Genomic DNA, 18,694 nt, shown 5'->3' with positions numbered 1-18,694 from the left:
ATATGGTAGGGGCCCTGGTACTTGTTCAGACGTTTTGAGCAAATGCTGGGACTGGAGGAAGGTACCTACAGCCAGAACAAATAGTCTGGACGGAATTCATCAAGCGTCACGATTACTGAAACACAAAACGAAAACTGTGTTCTCATAAACACCGAGACAATACTACCTTGAAGTGCTAAAAACGGAACGCCGAAAATCAAGGATAAGTTCATTAGAGACCTTTGCCCACAATAAAAGGACTCAGTATAAGGTTTTATTGTTTTCAAAATCGAAAAGGTCTGAGAATATTTTTCGCTTCGTCTTTTATATCCCTACAAATGGCGGTCATGGAGTAACTCCAGGGAACGTGACTTCAGTGACGTTTAACATGCCATCTATACTTATGACAGTAGTCAGTACAGGAACAGTCGGCGGACCCCCTGGGCTCTTCAGTTTTCCTCCCGTAACTGGTCGCAGTAGCTGGTAGGTCTGCATAGTCCTGACGGCTAGCGTTCCAGCGAACAGAATCGCCAGCACTAAAGCCACTGCGCCACACAGGCCAATGCAGAGCTGCGGCAGAGTCCATCTGGAATCGGGCCGAATGTCCCGTTGACCAACCTGAGTCACAGAGAGAAGGGGCAAAGTGAAAACATGCTGTATGAAACCTAATATAAAATCTTACTTGCAAACTATTTATGTATAGCATTTTAACTGCGAGATAAATCCGTCGAGAGTGTTAAGGTATAAGGAAGGGAAAATAAGTTCCAGTCGATACCTTCCGCCATGAAGACTAAAGGTCATCATTAAATTATCATGCGAAACTCAAAATCTCTTGCCAGGGCGACCTGATGACGAGGTTATCTGATTCCGAAATAGCTTTTTTTTTTAATAACGTCTCCCTGACCAAGGAGATTTGTAGCATTTTCTATCTCTTTACAAAAGTTACCTAAATAAACTACGTAAAATATAACCAAATTTTATAATGCACCAATTTTAAATAATATGTAACGTTTGGAAAATACAAAAAAGAATTTTTTCCCCAATAAATGAACGCTTTGCTGTCAGCAAAACATCAATCCCAGAAGGAGCTGCTGAACGAATTTCTATTGCGAACAAAGACTGGATACATGTTGCTCTGAGCGTCCCATGTGAATCGGGATGCTTAAGGAACGTCCTCTGGAGCAGCTCACCCCTTCGTCGGAAGGCAGCATGAGCACCGAGTTGAACGGGGACGGCAGCCGAGGAATCCCATCGCTGCTCGAGAGGCCGTGGCTGCGGGAATCGGACGGCGTCGCGGCTACGGGAGCGCGCTGCTTCCCGCGGGGCGCCACTGCGGGCCCCTGCGCAACGAGCCGCTCAGGATGGCCGTGATGCGAAAGCCGCGGCAAGCTAGCGTCAGCGGGCCTCCATCTGCACAAATACTTCCTACGACGAAGCAACCGCTCTGAACACAGCGAATTGGTTTCCAGCCTTGTTTGGGTGTCTTCTATATTTTACTACTAATTTTGATTACTATAAATTATAAAGGAAGTATTGAGCTGTTTGGGAAGTTTGCATTGCAGTTTTTAAATGTTCAAAGCCATGCAAGCGGGGTTTGTGTAGCATACGCCCATCAATCCTCATAGCAGAAGACAGCAGCTAGACGAGAAGCGTCAAAATCGAAATGTCCAGCGCCAGAGTCGGAGCACGGCGTAGCGGAAATATACACATACGCTGCACTGCTCATGACGACTTCGCAATGCTGCGAGAAGTAAGGAAACTGAATCCGTTTAAACGCGGTAGCGTTAAGGAGCTCGTGTCGCAGAAAAGCCGGTGTCGTCGGCGTCGGAGGCGTTGGCTGTGAGCGATAAATCCCGGCATGCACTTCGTAAACAAAACGCAACTTCCAAGATGGGCTGGGTGGGAATCGAACCAGGGCCTCCGGAGTGTGAGACGGAGACGCTACCACTCAGCCACGAGTTTGTTTTTTCTTTTCCTTTATTGCATGAATTGGTACAAATACACCACGAGACTACGAAAAGGTACCAGCTACAGAACGGGAACTGCGTGGACTAGAAAAGCAGTGGAGGGTGGAAGGCGCTAAGAAAGGCAAGTTAGCCTTATCGCAAACCGCGTTGCGTTCCTCGTCGCTCACTCGCTACGAGAGACTGAAGAAGTGAGCCTTTAGTCATTGTTTGTTAGCTGGGTTTAGAGTATGGCTTATTGGAAAAAAACCGCTAAAAGTGTGCACTCTAAACGTCCGAGGGCTCGCCTCGAGACGGAAGCAAGTGCAGTTGAACCGTTTGTTGAACGAACTAGATTTAGACATCGTAGCCATACAAGAAACAAAGGTTGAGGATGAGCAGCAAACAGATAATATGGTGTTTGGTTTTCGGTCACGCTTCAATGATTGCGTAAGCCATGCAGTCGGTTTGCCGGCAGGTTGCTGCCTTTTCCTGAGGAAAAGTGCAGGCATAGCAGTGGAGCAAGTAATAATTTGTGCAAGGGGGCGTTTCGTCGTGTGCGACATCAGGTGGTGGTCCTGTATGCACCAACGACACAAAAAGAACGGCGCGACTTTTTTGAGCAGTTGGTGCCTTTCCTTGAATGCAGTCGTGCGCTTATATTTTTGGGAGTCTTCAACTGTGTTGTAGACTCTAAGGATCGTTCGAATAGAAATGTTGGAAAAGACCAAAGTGCCGAATTGCTGAAGTGTGTCCTCAATGAGTGCAGCTTAGAGGACGTATCAGTCCTGGTGAATGGTGAAAAACGTGTGCATTTCACACATTTTCAAGGTAGTAGTCGCGCGCGACTTGACAGAATATATGTGTCGCCAGAGTTTTCGCCTACCTGTGAACAGTATGAAGTGAAGCAAGTGTCATTTAGCGATCATTGCTTAGTTACGGTCACGCTGGGCGGAACGAAGCAGTGTAAATCTAAAATGAACTGGGACTTATGGAAAATATACTCGAGGCTTACAGAAGACGAACTATTTTTAAAAAAAGTTAAGGAAAGCATTGATATTTTTTATGAGAGCGAAACAGGCTGTATTGAATCCTGGGAACGATTTAAACAGGAGGTTAAAATGAATGCAATTGAGCGCTCTTTCATTATTAAGTATGAGGAAAAGAAAGAAGAAAAGCAACTACAAGAGCTCTTAAACTATTTAGGGCGTGAAGAAGAACGAATGCCGGATATGTTCATGCATGGTATAAAAGGCATCAAAGTTAGGCTAGAAGCTTTGGATGCCCAGAAGTACAGAGGCGCTGCGATAAGAGCGCGCACGGAAAAATGGCTCGGTGGCGAGACGCCAACAAAACGCGCCCTCGCTGATGAAAAGCGATATGCGCGCGCGAACGAGATAAAGGTTATTGAATACAAGGGTCAGAGGCATGATGAGCAAGACGGAATTACGAGCACCTTCGTGGAACATTACCGTGAGCTGTTTTCGAGCAAAGCACCAAGTGAAGAAGGGTTTAGAGATAACTTTTTGCCTCTGATGCCAATATTAGGCAAAGAAGTTACTGAAGAGTTAGAGAACGAAATAAGTGTGGAGGAAATAGAAAACGCCATTGATGAATTGAATGTCGGAAAGTCCCCGGGTCCAGATGGTTTGAGTGCGGCCTTTTACAAGAGCCTTAAAAGTGAGTTATCTATCATGCTCTATAGGCTTTTCAAGGAGTGCTTTGATGTGGGTTATCTGCCACCGTCGTTTAGCAACGCGCATACGGTCTTGGTTCCCAAGACTGATGAGCCAGCCATGCTTTTAAAAGTTACAAGCTATAGACCGATAACGTTAACAAATGTTAATTATAAAATGCTGATGAAGGTGCTAGCTAAGAGATTGCAATACATTATAAAACATATTGTTGGACCTCATCAGACATGTGGAATAAAGACCAGAAGCATATTTAATAATATTCATGTAGCGCGTAGTGCGTTCGAGTGCTGCGATGCTCTAAACAGGAGAGTGGCCATGATTCAAGTGGATTTCGAAAAAGCATTTGATCATGTGTCTTATGAAATAACGTACTGTTTGTTGGAACATATTGGTGTTGGTGCCGTTGTATTGAAATAAGTTAAAATGGATTATGCATGTTGTTCTACACGCCTTATGATTAACAAAGTGTTATCTGAACGAACTGATGTAAGAGCATCTGTGCGGCAAGGATGTCCACTGTCTCCTCTCCTCTTTGCTATATATTTGGAACCATTGTGCAGAATGGTAATTGCTAACGAATACATCCGTGGTTTTAAGCTGGGAGTATGTTAAGTGAAAATATTGGCATACGCTGATGATGTGGCGCTTTTTTGTGAAGATCGCGAAAGCGTTTCGGAAGCTTTGAAAGTAACACAAAGGTATTGCAGGCCGACTGGTAGTGCTGTTAATTTAAAGAAAAGTCTCGGAGTCTGGCACGGGGAATGGGAAGAGGAACCGGAAATTTTCTGTGGAATAAGGTGGGCTACAAAGTCCGGAGTTTATTTGGGAGTCCCATTGGACAAATACGGGGAAAATACGAATTACTGGAAAGAAAAAGCGAAAGAAATACGGGAAAGGATGAAAGGATGCATGGGACGTAACCTCTCTATTTTCGCCCGTGCGACTGTATGCAATACCTTTTTGGTGGCAAGAATAATGTATTTACTTCAAGTATTGTATTGTGCTCGAATCAATATACAAAGGTTCCATCGTGTATTTGCGGTCTTCATTTGGTTGTCCAATTGGGAACGAATTAGCAGAGATAATCTCTTTCGGCCAGTTAAAGACGGAGGGTTGTCTCTAATGCATCTATATGTGCGGCAGATGGTTTTAAGGTTTTGTTTCCTACGTGACCAAAAAGATGCATTCCTGAGAACCTTTATGCAAATCATGCTATCCAGTGCAATTCCAGAGTTTATATAGTCTCTTCATGCTCTGCTCGGGGATACACTGTATGACGCTTCCTGCGAGAAGTGGTGTGGTCGTTCAAGTTTTTGCGCGTGAGGTACTCTGACGAGTATTTAGCGGCGGTACCACCTAAGCGACTGTACAAGGATCTTATTTCACAATTGTTCCCAGCTCCATTGTACAGAACAGTATACTGTGAAGGGCCAGGGAAAGATGTGCTCTACCACTCGGCCACGAGTTCGATGCTTGAAAGCGGTACAAAAGCGCTTCTAGTGAATGCAGTGTTGCCTTAGAAACGTGCCGTAGAACGTTATACTGTGGTGTATATCGGTAATTATGAGCATGTTACTTACAGAAGTCGCAGTTACACGAGTAGCGAAGTACGTTCCCGCTACATTTCTTCTGCGCTCTGCGCGCATGCGGAACCATCTTGCGGCAAACACAGAAGAACCCCTCCTAGCAATGTGCGGCGCTGCCCCGACATGTGGCGCGCCACTCGCCCCTGACGTTTCGCCGTGGCGTAATTCCGTATTCTCAACGGCGGGGTCCCGCAACTTCTTTATCGTCAATGGTTGCCTCTGAGCGGGTTAAACGGCGATTGTTACTGAGAGATGTGTCTGAACGCAACGTAAAGGTAACATACACTAACTAAGGGCAGGGAATGATTACGTTGAAAATTATTAAATAGTGCAATCGTTGTCATTCTGTTGTCTCGCGGCTGTGTTCACGACTGGTTTTCTGGCTATTAGGGGTTAAAAACATCACATGATGAAACCTAAAGGGGAACACCATCCATAAAGATATTAGCTTATTTTAATCTTGCAATTTAAAAAACAAATTTCGAAAATATTTACAAACGCAGGTTTCGAACATACATTTTATTCGCTAAGTGCTCAGTTAAGTAATGTTAATCCATTGCGCCACTGAGGCAACGGGTACGACAGGCTTTACATGTGCTCTTATTCAGTTCTAGAATATTTCCACTATTTGTCGCCAGGTGACGCTGCTCAGAGGACCCTACCGTTGAGAGAACGGAATCACGCGTCGCCGTGCACCCTCACGGGTTGTAGAATCAAGCGTCTTTCCTTTTTTTAGATCGCAATCTTCGCTCACCCGCTTCTCCCCTTCGGGCCGCGCGGGTACCGGTGCGAGGATGCCCCAATACCCTTGTGTTTAATAAGTTTTCTCGACGAGGTGCAATAACGCTATCGCGTTCCACTCTTGAAGGCGAAGCTTAAGCGTCCTCCAAATTTTTATAGCATCGGAATAGCCGTTGTTTAACAATCGTGGTCCACGCATGGCTGGTTTTTACAGAGTATGATCTTTGATTCGAAACATTACGACAGCAAAGAAATTAAGAAATTTTTTTTCGTGAATTTTGTGGATACTCACTGCGGTGAATTCTTCCGTCAAGCAACTATGGTTGTTGCTTCCGTCAGCCAGCTGTGATTGTTGGCATCGCTAAAAAGGTGCAGAAAACTACCAACATTGTAGCTAGTAGTTTTCGCGATGACGTTATGATTGCAGACTGAACATAGGTTTGAAATCACACCAGCTGTTTAGACGCGCAAGCCCTCATTTCCAACCGAAACTGCAATCTGAAGAGCGCAGAGTCCACAGCGGATATGTCCAGTACACTATCCTTTGAGTGACAGCGGTATATAGTCGGCTCATGTCTGATTTGCACAGCGATTTCCAAGTTGTCGGCTTCAAACCAGTCAGCTCAAGCGTCGGCTCAATTCTGATTTGCAAAGCGATTTCCAAGTTGTCGGCTTCAAACAAGTCAGCTCAAGCGTCGGCTCAATTCTGATTTGCAAAGCGGTTTCCAAGTTGTCGGCTTCAAACAAGTCAGCTCAAGCGTCGGCTCAATTCTGATTTGCAGAGCGATTTCCAAGTTGTCGGCTTCAAACAAGTCAGCTCAAGCGTCGGCTCAATTCTAATTTGCAGAGCGATTTCCAAGTTGTCGGCTTCAAGCAAGTCAGCTCAAGCATCGGCTCAGTTCTGATTTGCTGGGCGATTTCCAAGTTGTCGGCTTCAAACAAGTAAGCTCAAGCGTCGGCTCAATTCTGATTTGCAGAGCGATTTCCAAGTTGTCGGCTTCAAACCAGTCAGCTCAAGCGTCGGCTCAATTCTGATTTGCAGAGCGATTTCCAAGTTGTCGGCTTCAAACAAGTCAGCTCAAGCGTCGGCTCAATTCTGATTTGCAGAGCGATTTCCAAGTTGTCGGCTTCAAACAAGTCAGCTCAAGCGTCGGCTCAATTCTGATTTGCACAGCGATTTCCAAGTTGTCGGCTTCAAACAAGTCAGCTCAAGCGTCGGCTCAATTCTGATTTGCAGAGCGATTTCCAAGTTGTCGGCTTCAAACAAGTCAGCTCAAGCGTCGGCTCAATTCTGATTTGCAGAGCGATTTACAAGTTGTCGGCTTCAAACAAGTCAGCTCAAGCGTCGGCTCAGTTCTGATTTGCAGAGCGCTTTCCAAATTGTCGGCTTCAAACAAGTCAGCTCAAGCGTCGGCTCAATTCTGATTTGCAGAGCGATTTCCAAGTTGTCGGCTTCAAACCAGTCAGCTCAAGCGTCGGCTCAGTTCTGATTTGCAGAGCGCTTTCCAAATTGTCGGCTTCAATCCAGTCAGCTCAAGCGTCGGCTCAATTCTGATTTGCAGAGCGATTTCCAAGTTGTCGGCTTCAAACCAGTCAGCTCAAGCGTCGGCACAATTCTGATTTGCTGGGCGATTTCCAAGTTGTCGGCTTCAAACAAGTAAGCTCAAGCGTCGGCTCAATTCTGATTTGCAGAGCGATTTCCAAGTTGTCGGCTTCAAACCAGTCAGCTCAAGCGTCGGCTCAATTCTGATTTGCAGAGCGATTTCCAAGTTGTCGGCTTCAAACAAGTCAGCTCAAGCGTCGGCTCAATTCTGATTTGCAGAGCGATTTCCAAGTTGTCGCCTTCAAACAAGTCAGCTCAAGCGTCGGCTCAATTCCGATTTGCAGAGCGATTTCCAAGTTGTCGGCTTCAAACCAGTCAGCTCAAGCGTCGGCTCAGTTCTGATTTGCAGAGCGCTTTCCAAATTGTCGGCTTCAATCCAGTCAGCTCAAGCGTCGGCTCAATTCTGATTTGCAGAGCGATTTCCAAGTTGTCGGCTTCAAACCAGTCAGCTCAAGCGTCGGCACAATTCTGATTTGCAGAGCGATTTCCAAGTTGTCGGCTTCAAACCAGTCAGCTCAAGCGTCGGCTCAGTTCTGATTTGCCGAGCGATTTCCAAGTTGTCGACTTCAAACCAGTCAGCTCAAGCGTCGGCTCAATTCTGATTTGCAGAGCGATTTCCAAGTTGTCGGCTTCAAACCAGTCAGCTCAAGCGTCGGCTCAGTTCTGATTTGCAGAGCGATTTCCAAGTTGTCGGCTTCAAACAAGTCAGCTCAAGCGTCGGCTCAATTCCGATTTGCAGAGCGATTTCCAAGTTGTCGGCTTCAAACCAGTCAGCTCAAGCGTCGGCTCAATTCCGATTTGCAGAGCGATTTCCAAGTTGTCGGCTTCAAACCAGTCAGCTCAAGCGTCGGCTCAATTCCGATTTGCAAAGCGATTTCCAAGTTGTCGGCTTCAAACAAGTCAGCTCAAGCGTCGGCTCAGTTCCGATTTGCAGAGCGATTTCCAAGTTGTCGGCTTCAAACCAGTCAGCTCAAGCGTCGGCTCAGTTCCGATTTGCAGAGCGATTTCCAAGTTGTCGGCTTCAAACCAGTCAGCTCAAGCGTCGGCTCAGTTCTGATTTGCAGAGCGATTTCCAAGTTGTCGGCTTCAAACAAGTCAGCTCAAGCGTCGGCTCAATTCTGATTTGCAGAGCGATTTCCAAGTTGTCGGCTTCAAACCAGTCAGCTCAAGCGTCGGCTCAATTCTGATTTGCAGAGCGATTTCCAAGTTGTCGGCTTCAAACCAGTCAGCTCAAGCGTCGGCTCAATTCTGATTTGCAGAGCGATTTCCAAGTTGTCGGCTTCAAACCAGTCAGCTCAAGCGTCGGCTCAATTCTGATTTGCAGAGCGATTTCCAAGTTGTCGGCTTCAAACCAGTCAGCTCAAGCGTCGGCTCAATTCTGATTTGCAGAGCGATTTCCAAGTTGTCGGCTTCAAACCAGTCAGCTCAAGCGTCGGCTCAATTCTGATTTGCAGAGCGATTTCCAAGTTGTCGGCTTCAAACCAGTCAGCTCAAGCGTCGGCTCAGTTCTGATTTGAAGAGCGATTTCCAAGTTGTCGGCTTCAAACCAGTCAGCTCAAGCGTCGGCTCAGTTCTGATTTGCAGAGCGATTTCCAAGTTGTCGGCTTCGAACAAGTCAGCTCAAGCGTCGGCTCAATTCTGATTTGCAGAGCGATTTCCAAGTTGTCGGTTTCAAACCAGTCAGCTCAAGCGTCGGCTCAATTCTGATTTGCAGAGCGATTTCCAAGTTGTCGGCTTCAAACAAGTCAGCTCAAGTGTCGGCTCAATTCTGATTTGCAGAGCGATTTCCATGTTGTCGGCTTCAAACCAGTCAGCTCAAGCGTCGGCTCAATTCTGATTTGCAGAGCGATTTCCAAGTTGTCGGCTTCAAACCAGTCAGCTCAAGCGTCGGCTCAATTCTGATTTGCAGAGCGAATTCCAAGTTGTCGGCTTCAAACAAGTCAGCTCAAGCGTCGGCTCAATTCTGATTTGCAGAGCGATTTCCAAGTTGTCGGCTTCAAACCAGTCAGCTCAAGCGTCGGCTCAATTGTGATTTGCAGAGCGATTTCCAAGTTGTCGGCTTCAAACCAGTCAGCTCAAGCGTCGGCTCAATTCTGATTTGCAGAGCGATTTCCAAGTTGTCGGCTTCAAACAAGTCAGCTCAAGCGTCGGCTCAATTCTGATTTGCAGAGCGATTTCCAAGTTGTCGGCTTCAAACCAGTCAGCTCAAGCGTCGGCTCAATTCTGATTTGCAGAGCGATTTCCAAGTTGTCGGCTTCAAACAAGTCAGCTCAAGCGTCGGCTCAATTCTGATTTGCAGAGCGATTTCCAAGTTGTCGGCTTCAAACAAGTCAGCTCAAGCGTCGGTTCAATTCTGATTTGCGGAGCGATTTCCAAGTTGTCGGCTTTAAACAAGTCAGCTCAAGCGTCGGCTCAAATCTGATTTGCAGAGCGATTTCCAAGTTGTCGGCTTCAAACAAGTCAGCTCAAGCGTCAGCTCAGTTCTGATTTGCAGAGCGATTTTCAAGTTGTCGGCTTCAAACAAGTCAGCTCAAGCGTCGGCTCAATTCTGATTTGCAGAGCGATTTTCAAGTTGTCGGCTTCAAACAAGTCAGCTCAAGCGTCGGCTGAGTTCTGATTTGCAGAGCGATTTCTAAGTTGTCGTCTTCAAACAAGTCAGCTCAAGCGTCGGCTCAATACTGATTTGCAGAGCGATTTTCAAGTTGTCGGCTTCAAAGAAGTCAGATCAAGCGTCGGCTCAGTTTTTATTTGCAGAGCGATTTCCAACTTGTCGGCTTCAAACAAGTCAGCTCAAGCGTCGGCGCAGTTTTGATTTGCAGAACGATTTCCAAGCTGTCGGCTTCAAACAAGTCAGCTGAAGCGTCGGCGCAGTTCTGATTTGCAGAGCGATTTCCAAGTTGTCGGCTTCAAACAAGTCAGCTCAAGCGTCGGCTCAGTTCTGATTTGCAGAGCGATTTCTAAGTTGTCGGCTTCAAACAAATCAGCTCAAGCGTCGGTGCAGTTCTGATTTGCAGAGCGATTTCTAAGTTGTCGGCTTCAAACAAGTCAGCTCAAATAGCACCAGAAGTTCAGATACGAAAGCTCTCTTTTCCAACCGGAGCTGCAATCTGAACAGCGCACAGTCCACAGGATATATGTCCAGTATGCCAGCCTTTGAGCAGCAGCAACATATAGTCAGCTCAACAAAATTGCCTACTGGGCGAGTTGGTAACGTTTCATTTTAAACCTGCCAAAAGACGAGACACAGGAAAGAAGAGAATAAATATTCAGTTGTTAGTCCAGCCTTGTCTTGTTCTCTTCTTTCCTGTGTCTCGTCTTTAGGCTGGTTTAAATAGTCTGCTCATTTCTGCTTTGCAAAGAAATTTCTAAATTGTCGGCTTCAAACAAGTCAGCGCGAGCTCCTTGATGCAGTTCTTCGATCTCCAGCCATGTCAACACCGTCAGATATCGATCATTCAACTCGCTCGACGGTGTAGTTGAAAGACGCCGGCAGAATGTAGACAGTTTAGAGGCCAAGGGCCTCGCTGGAAGGGCACACCGTGTACTTTGGAAGCAGATATGCGAAACTGTTCGAAGAAAAGAACTTTTGTGGCGCCTATAGAAGCAGATGTTCGTCTGCTTTCACAAGGGTCACAGTCGTTCGTCTGCTTCTAAACGTTTCGCTTTGTTCGTGATTAAGTGAGATTGTCTCGGCTCGCTGCGGCTCAACCTACGCCTTGTATTTCAGTGAACTTTCTGTTTACCAGGCGGCAATAGCAACCACTTTGAATATAACCTCAATCACTGATACCTCATCTAAAATATGTGTATACCGTTCCTGCTAGAATCGTCATGTGCTGTTATAACCCAGTCGTCCAACTTGTGGGATCTCCAGACATGTTCGAAATACCCCGTATAAGCTGCAAGCAACAGTGGTTATGTAGATAGAATATAATACAGCTAAATATTGAAGTGACCGTGTTAAAAGCAACGTTAATCAGAAAATCCGGCGTCGGTTCTGTAGGCGTTGCGAGTGATAAAACACAAGGATAATGCTTGCAGGTGGCATGGCCGTATATAGAATGCTGACTGGTCTTCCTGTCGTGTGGCTAGAGCTGTGCACGGGCTCAGGCTAGCCCGAAAACCCGTACCTGGCCCTGTCCACGGGCCTGGCTCGTGCCGTCCGGAAGCCGTCTTCGTCGGGCTGGGCCCGGGCTAAGGTATATTTCTCTCGGCGGGCCGGACACATGCAACTTTTGCGAAAGCGTGAATACGGACATAGTGCTATAAGAAGAATGCACAGCATTTTCCCGCGTACTCTCCAAGCGAGAGCTTCCGAGTTCTTTCCTGGCGTCGAGCCGCCTGTCCTCTTTGCCGAGGACGTATATTTGGTAGCTGTCAGTGATCGAACGAAGGGGTCCAGGAGCGCCACAAAAGCCTCAATTCAATGAGTAATTTGTTTTTGCACAAAACGGTAATTCTATGTGGCGACCCCATTAGGCCCCCCAGGAGTATCAGGCTCCTGAATCTCAAAAACAAAGCTTCTTTGCACATTGACTCCAAAGCAAGATTAGAGAAAGCGAAAGAAGGCCGTAGCAGTAGTTGCCCGTAAATGCGCCAACCGGAACTGCAACGACTCTGTTCGTTTGAAGCGGACGACTGCTCGATCCACGGATTCAGCACACTCTAAAATAATTAAAAGAAGCATTGTAAACTTGTGTGCCTCAGACCTGCAGTAGACAAATCGTGCGAATATGAAATGCAGGCAACCTTTGACGGCCAATTGGCAAGAATTTCGGCTCAGGCTACCCTCAATCGATCGTCCCGGCTGTTGCCGAGACCATCCTGAAAAAGGTAAAGAAAATGGCTACGACCACGAAGACGAGGGAAGTTGAGTGCAGCCTGAGAATGGAAGTTGCCCCCTACCTGCACTCAGTCTCGCATAATTTGAAGAACGTTGCAAACAAGTTAGTGGCGCCGCTCTTATTTTTGACGGCTCCGGAAAAGCTCGGCAACTATGCCCTCGTATCTCCGATAAGAATACCACTAAAGCTGGATGCGGAAAAAAGCATACCAAACTCCACGTACCAGTGCCAATCAGGAATGGTATATGAAATACCACGGTCGCGCTGAAAAGCATATGTCTGCCAGTCTGACAGACGTGTAAACGATCGATTGGGGGAGCACGAAAGAAATTTAGAGAATGACGAAGATGTGAACTTGGTTAAACATTGCAGGTCTTGCCAGGGTGTGTCGCCGCATTTTGATTGTGTAAGGATTCTAGGCAAAAGCAAAGATCAAACTGCACGTGAACTACTGGAAGCTTAACACATAAAGAAAGAGGCGATTATTGTGTAAGCAATACTAAAATTCACTTATACAAAGCAGAATTTGACCTTTCGTCTGCCACACGATAAGGTGTGTCACACGGTGTGAAAATGTTTAGACAGTGGCGCGTGTCCTCCGTTTCTTTCTTCTTTCCCGTGCGCGCATCTGCGGCGGAACCTTTATATTTCCCGTGCACTGGCGAAATAAAATCAGGTGTGAGTGCAGTGATTGTCCATGTCGTGTGTGTTTACTTTCCTTGGTGACCGTCTTTATTCGCGCTGCAGTTATGTGGAAGTTCGAACCCGCTCGCGCAATCACCGCAAAGCCATCTAAACTTAAGCTCTCTAATATTTTCTACTACGTTTCTTGTGAGCAATGTACATTAATGATCACATTAATTTCGGTTTGGTTAATGCCGTTTAGCTTCCAAAGCAACTCAGCTACGCCGTATATTCGGGGGCTCCGGAAATTTCGACCACTTGGGGTTCTTTAACGTGAACTCATATCGTATAGTGTACGGGCGCTTTGCTCTTCGCCACCATCGAAAAGTGGCCGTCGCGGCAGGGATTCGATCCCGCATCCTTGGGCGCAGTATTAGAGCGCCGTAAGCGCTGCAGAAACATGGCGGGCATGTGTAAATTAAAACGGATATCAGGCAAAAAAAAAATGTGCAATCACCTTCAGCACAACAGGCACACTTCAACTGTAGTGCAAAGATATTTTAAATTGAAGGGCGCCTGCGATAATGAATCGTGATCTTATAAAACTAATTAGCGCAGAATGCGCACTAATTAGGCACATCTTCAACGCGACAGCCCCCTTTTCAAGAAAACCGGGCGACGGCGTTGTGAGCGAAAATTGGAGCATATGGCCTTGGCAGGTGGTGTAGATGCTAGCAGGCATTGACCGGGCACTTTTCGCTGGTAGGGCTGCCTGAGCTCACGCGACCCCATGGGATGGTCGATTTAAGAGCGGCTGCCAACTCGGGTGTCTCTTTTCAGACGGGAGGGTGAGATCAGCCTTCCAGCATTGCATTCCGAGTCAGACACGCTACTTCTATAGGCTACGCAGGAACATTCATATGGATCTGGATCTGCAAAAGAGGGCTTTAAGACGACTGGTCTTTTTATGTATTCTGGTGTCGATCGGCTGTCTGTAAAGTAGCATGATTTGTATAGTAGAGGCGTAAATTGGAGGGGACACTTTGGACCACTGAAGTGCGGTGAGGCGAAAGTCATTATATAAAGCGCGGTGTTCACAAGAAAGAAAGATGCAGTGTCTGTCACACCTCCTGTGGACACCTGAGCCGAGGCGTAAGAGATGGGAGAGCCCGGCGTGGCTCTCTGGATGATTGACAGAGGGCAGTTCCTGGCCATACAGGGTTGGGACGGTGGGCCAACGCCGCTCGCGGCGGGGGTGGTGGTGGTGGTGAAAACGTTTATTTCATAATGGGAGGTTTGACGCGGAGCCTTAAGGGCTTCGGCTTTATAATACTGGATGGAGACCCTAGTCAGGGACCCCATTGGCGGTTGCCGCCGCCCGCGCACGCCGCGTTAAGGCCCTTTGGGCCTGTAGGTCGCAGCAGCCGAGCAGGGTCGCCTCCCAGTCCTCCCGGGAAGGGTTAGGGATGGGGGGAAGGGATGGGTTTTGTTGGCAGGCCCATACCATGTGGTAGGTGTCAGCCACCTCCCCACAGTACTGGCACTGTCCAGTGAATTGTGAGTCAAAATGTTTAAGTACTGCCGGGCACAGCATTGTGTTAGTGAAGAGGCGCAGGAGCAGCCTCTCGTTCGCTTTCCTAACCCTTTGCAGGGGTTAGGGTATTTGCGATTCGCGTTTTGTAAAAAATTACAATATCTTAAAATGTGTCGGCCGGATTAGAATCGATGTCCTCAGCCGATTCGAGTCCCGAGGAAACTGCCCGGAGAGAAAGCGCGCGGGCGGCTGCGTCAGCTGCCTCGTTCCCTGCAAGACCCTGGTGGCTAGGAGCCCAGACGAGATATCGGCACGCGGGGTCCGTGTCCCGACAGCAATTTTGAAATATTCTATAGGCTAATGGGGTGGTCCACCCTTGGGCGACGTTCCGGCAAGCCCCTCGTGAGTCGGTTGATATATTAAAAAGTGTGGTCTGAGGCGGCGGGTGCAATGGCTACCTCTTCAGCGTGTGTTATAGATTTGGCCTTGAATGTAAGGCCATCTACTGTGTTCCCGTTGTGAACGACAGCGGCCGTGTACCAGTCCCCCGAATGGAGGCCCGAGGCATCCACGTAGAACACACCTGATTTATTGCCATAATGGCTGGCCAAGGCTTCCGCCCTCGCCAGGCGCCGCCCATTATGGTCTTCTCGTGACATGTTGGCAGGGAAAGGTCGCACTCTGAGGGCGCGTCTCCAGAGTTCTGGGATGCGGAGCCTCTCCTCTGTAAATTGTTTATGTTGAATGTTCAGCCGGGCAAGAAGGCGGCGACCCGACACTGTCTGTGTGAGGCAGGTATATTGGTTCATCAAATGTGCTTCCCGAAGCTATCTGAAAGTGTTCCCCCCTAGGGCCATGAGCCGACTGTTGGAGGTGGAGATTGGGAGGTCGAGGGCACGTTTCATGATTTTTCGGAGGATCACCTCAAGGGTATCCTCTTCGTGCTTCCGCGAGTGGAGGTAAGGAGTCGAATACAGGATTCGACTGGTTACGAAGGCGTTTGCCAGCCGCAAGGCATCCTTACTTCGCAACCCCCCGCGTTTGTTAGACACCCGGCGGACCATACGGCCCACCTGGTCCCCCACCTGGCGGAGCTTGGCTAGTGTTGTGTCGGGGCGTCTTTGGTGATGGATGAAGAGACCGAGTACTCTGATCTCTTTTGATTCATGAATTGGACCGCTCGCAAGCGACAGCGAGATTTGTGTACTGCATCTCCGAGAGGGGCGGAGATGCACAAACTGTGATTTCTGGGGGGAGCATTGAAGACCACAGCGCCGGGCATAGCGGTCCACTATGCTCGCCGCTGTTTGCAGGCAGGTTTCAATGTCGCCCACACTGCCCTGCGTTGCCCATAGGGTGATGTCGTCGGCGTAGAGCGCGTGCTGCACGCCTTCGACCTCAGCCAGCTGGGCCGACAGATGCATCATGGCAATGTTAAAAAGCAGCGGGGAGAGAACTGCGCCCTGAGGTGTGCCCCGCTTGCCGAGCATAAATGGTCCGTGCTCCTTGTCTTGTATTTTGATGTATGATTGTCGGTCTGTAAGGAATTGTCTTATATAATTGAATGTATTGCTGCCACAGTGTGTTTCACTTAGATGGGTCAGTATGACTTCGTGTGTGACGCTATCAAAAGCGCCTTTTAAGTCTAGGGCGAGTACAACCCGGTCATTGTGGGGGCGTTCGAATGGGTTGAGAATTTCTCTGTTAAGTTGGAGAAGGACATCCTGTGCGGATCTGTGTGGGCGAAATCCGAACATGGTGTCCGCGAAAGTGTGCCTGTGTCCAAGATACTCGGATAGCCGATCGCGCACCATAGTCTCCATTAGTTTGCCCACACAGGAGGTGACAGAGATGGGGCGGAGGTTATCCGTGTCTATTGGTTTGCCAGCTTTCGGGATAAAAGTCACAAGTGCCGTTTTCCAATCGATGGGTAAGGGGGTTTCCCCTATCCAGATTGCGTTATGTATTCGAGTAGGCACTGGTACGTCGAGTGAGGCAAGTTCGCCAAAAGCTTGACGGTGACCTTGTCCCGACCCGGCGCGGTGCCTCTCTTCATTTTGACTAGACTGGCCCGAAGATCGTGAAGCTGGAAAGGTTTGTCCAGCTCCGAGTTCTCCTTGCCTGCGTAGGAGTAGACCGATCCTCGGGGGTGTTGAGCTGTGCACAAGTAGCGGTCCCGGAGCGATTGTGCCAGCTGCATAGTGTTGCCTTTAAAGGAGTGGATTGCTCGGTGTAAATGTTTTTGGGTTTCGGTGCGGGTCTGCGTAGGATTGATGAGAGCTCGAAAGAGCCTCCATGTATTACGGCTAGACATTTGTCGGGCCGCTGTATTGCAACGATCCACCCAGTTCGAGTCAGCGAGCTGGGCCGCGTACTCGGCGGCTCGGTGGGTGATATCGGCAATACGTTCTTCAAGTTTGCGGTTGTGTTTCTGGCGACGCCAGCGGCGTGTAAGGCTGCGGTGAGCTTCCCAGAGGTGAATGAGGTGATTATCCACGTCCGTTATTGCCTCTGTGAGCTGGATCTGCGTTTCATGTGTGCGAAGGTGTGACATCAGTGACCGGGACCAGTTGGTGTACCCTTGCTCTGCTATGGCAATGTTGGTAGTGGCGGGAAAATTTTGTCGGAAGGTAGTCCAATTAGGGATGTGGGCTTGTGTGGTAGGACGCTTGAGGGGGCGGGTGTAGATCATGGTATTAAGAAGGCAGTGGTCGCTGCCGAGGGTTTCCTCGGTGTTAACCCAGTCTGCGTGTCGTATGTTGCGAGTGAAGGTAAGATCCGGACACGTGTCCCGCGTCACGGAGTTACCTATGCGTGTTGGGTAAACAGGGTCGGTGTGGAGGGTGAGGCCCAGTGTGGACACAAGCTCCGCCAGTTTGCGTCCTCGCACCTCCTCTTTACGGTACCCCCACAGCTGACTGGGGGCATTAGTCACCCAATATCAGGAGGGGGTCTCGACCCGCTGTCTTAAGCGCACGGCTAAAGATGTCTGCGAACGTCACTCGCTTTAGTTTGGGGGAGCAGTATATGTTCAGTATGTGCATGGGAGGATCTGAGCGGCGGCGGGGTAAGATCGTTACCATGACATACGAATAGGGAAGTGTTAGGTCTAGATCCACTTCTGTGGCAGTGTATGATTTGTGTACGAACAGACAGGACGAGGGGTCTCGCTGGAACGTCGTGTAGTTTGTTAATTTGGCCGCCGCTCCTGGCTCCTGGAGGGCGACCACACCGGGCAAAGTTTCGAGTGTTTCGAAGTAGAGGCGTAGACTCGCGCGTTTTTGGCTGTTCCTGAAGCCCCTACAGTTCCATTGCGTTACCATAATGATTGACATGATTTTGGGGGGAGGGGCTGCTGGTTAGGCTGTCCCGCCAGCGTATTTGGGTTTGCTCGGTACGGTGGCTCCGCAAGGGACAAAACGACAGAAGAGACGAAGAAAGCGGGCTGTTCCGACTAGCATCTGCCGCCCCCAGGAGCCGAGCAGCCTAGCGATTAGCGGCGCATGCTTTTTCAATGGGCGTCATGCTGGATGCGGCACTAGCTTGAGAGAGCCTATACTACTACTACTACTACTACAATTCAGTGCCAACTTAGTGAAACGAGTCTTCCTCTATACTACTACTACTACTACTATTACTACTACTAATAATAATAATTATAATAATAATAGTATTAGTAATAGTAGTAGTAGTATTATAAGCTTTCTCAAGCTAGTGCCGCGTCCAACATGAAGCCCATTGAAAAAGCATGCGCCGCTAATCGCTAGGCTGCTCGGCTCCTGGGGGCGGTAGATGCCAGTCGGAACAGCGCGCTTTCTTCGTCTCTTCTGCCGTTTTGTCCTTTGCGGAGCCACCGTACCCAGCAAACCCAAATACGCGTCCCGCCATGAGTGATATTTAGTGAGACTGGTACAGACGCCACCCCGGAGCCGGCACCTGAAGTAGGTGCGGGGCTGGAGTCCTCGTTATCCGAATCCGCAATAATTCGGGAGTATTTTGAGAGATGGGACATATGTTTAAGGTTCCCTGCTCGACGGCTTGTTTTTGTAAGACGGGACGTGTTTTTAAGGTTCCCAGCCCGACGGCTCGTTCTGGGATGATCCTGCATATATTTGGAGACAGTTTCAGGAACCATTGACGAGC

General features: G+C 48.5%; 1 protein-coding gene across 1 annotated transcript; it reads right to left on the bottom strand.

Annotated features, from left to right (window-relative positions):
- Window positions 1-242: 242 nt before the first annotated feature.
- Window positions 243-11,777, bottom strand: LOC146194417 (uncharacterized). The gene is made up of 3 exons (XM_084596552.1): window positions 11,680-11,777; window positions 1,170-1,389; window positions 243-597 (listed from the first exon to the last, which is right to left on the bottom strand). The coding sequence occupies exons 1-3, from the start codon at window positions 11,775-11,777 to the stop codon at window positions 325-327; spliced, it is 591 nt and encodes a 196-aa protein (XP_084452678.1). The 3' UTR covers window positions 243-324.
- Window positions 11,778-18,694: the final 6,917 nt, after the last annotated feature.

Source organism: Amblyomma maculatum, chromosome 3 (assembly GCF_055883805.1).
Source record: "Amblyomma maculatum isolate TAMU_Amacu chromosome 3, ASM5588380v1, whole genome shotgun sequence".
Classification (NCBI taxonomy): Eukaryota; Metazoa; Arthropoda; class Arachnida; order Ixodida; family Ixodidae; genus Amblyomma; species Amblyomma maculatum.
This window is presented reverse-complemented; position numbering and strand designations above follow the sequence as displayed.

Coding starts and splice junctions, on each gene's coding strand:
- LOC146194417 (XM_084596552.1), bottom strand. CDS start 11,777: ATGTGTCCGGCCCGCCGAGAGAAATATACCTTAGCCCGGGCCCAGCCC. Junction 1,390..11,679: donor AGGCCCGTGGACAGGGCCAG/GTACGGGTTTTC, acceptor GTATTTGTGCAG/ATGGAGGCCCGCTGACGCTA. Junction 598..1,169: donor TGCTGCCTTCCGACGAAGGG/GTGAGCTGCTCC, acceptor TCTGTGACTCAG/GTTGGTCAACGGGACATTCG.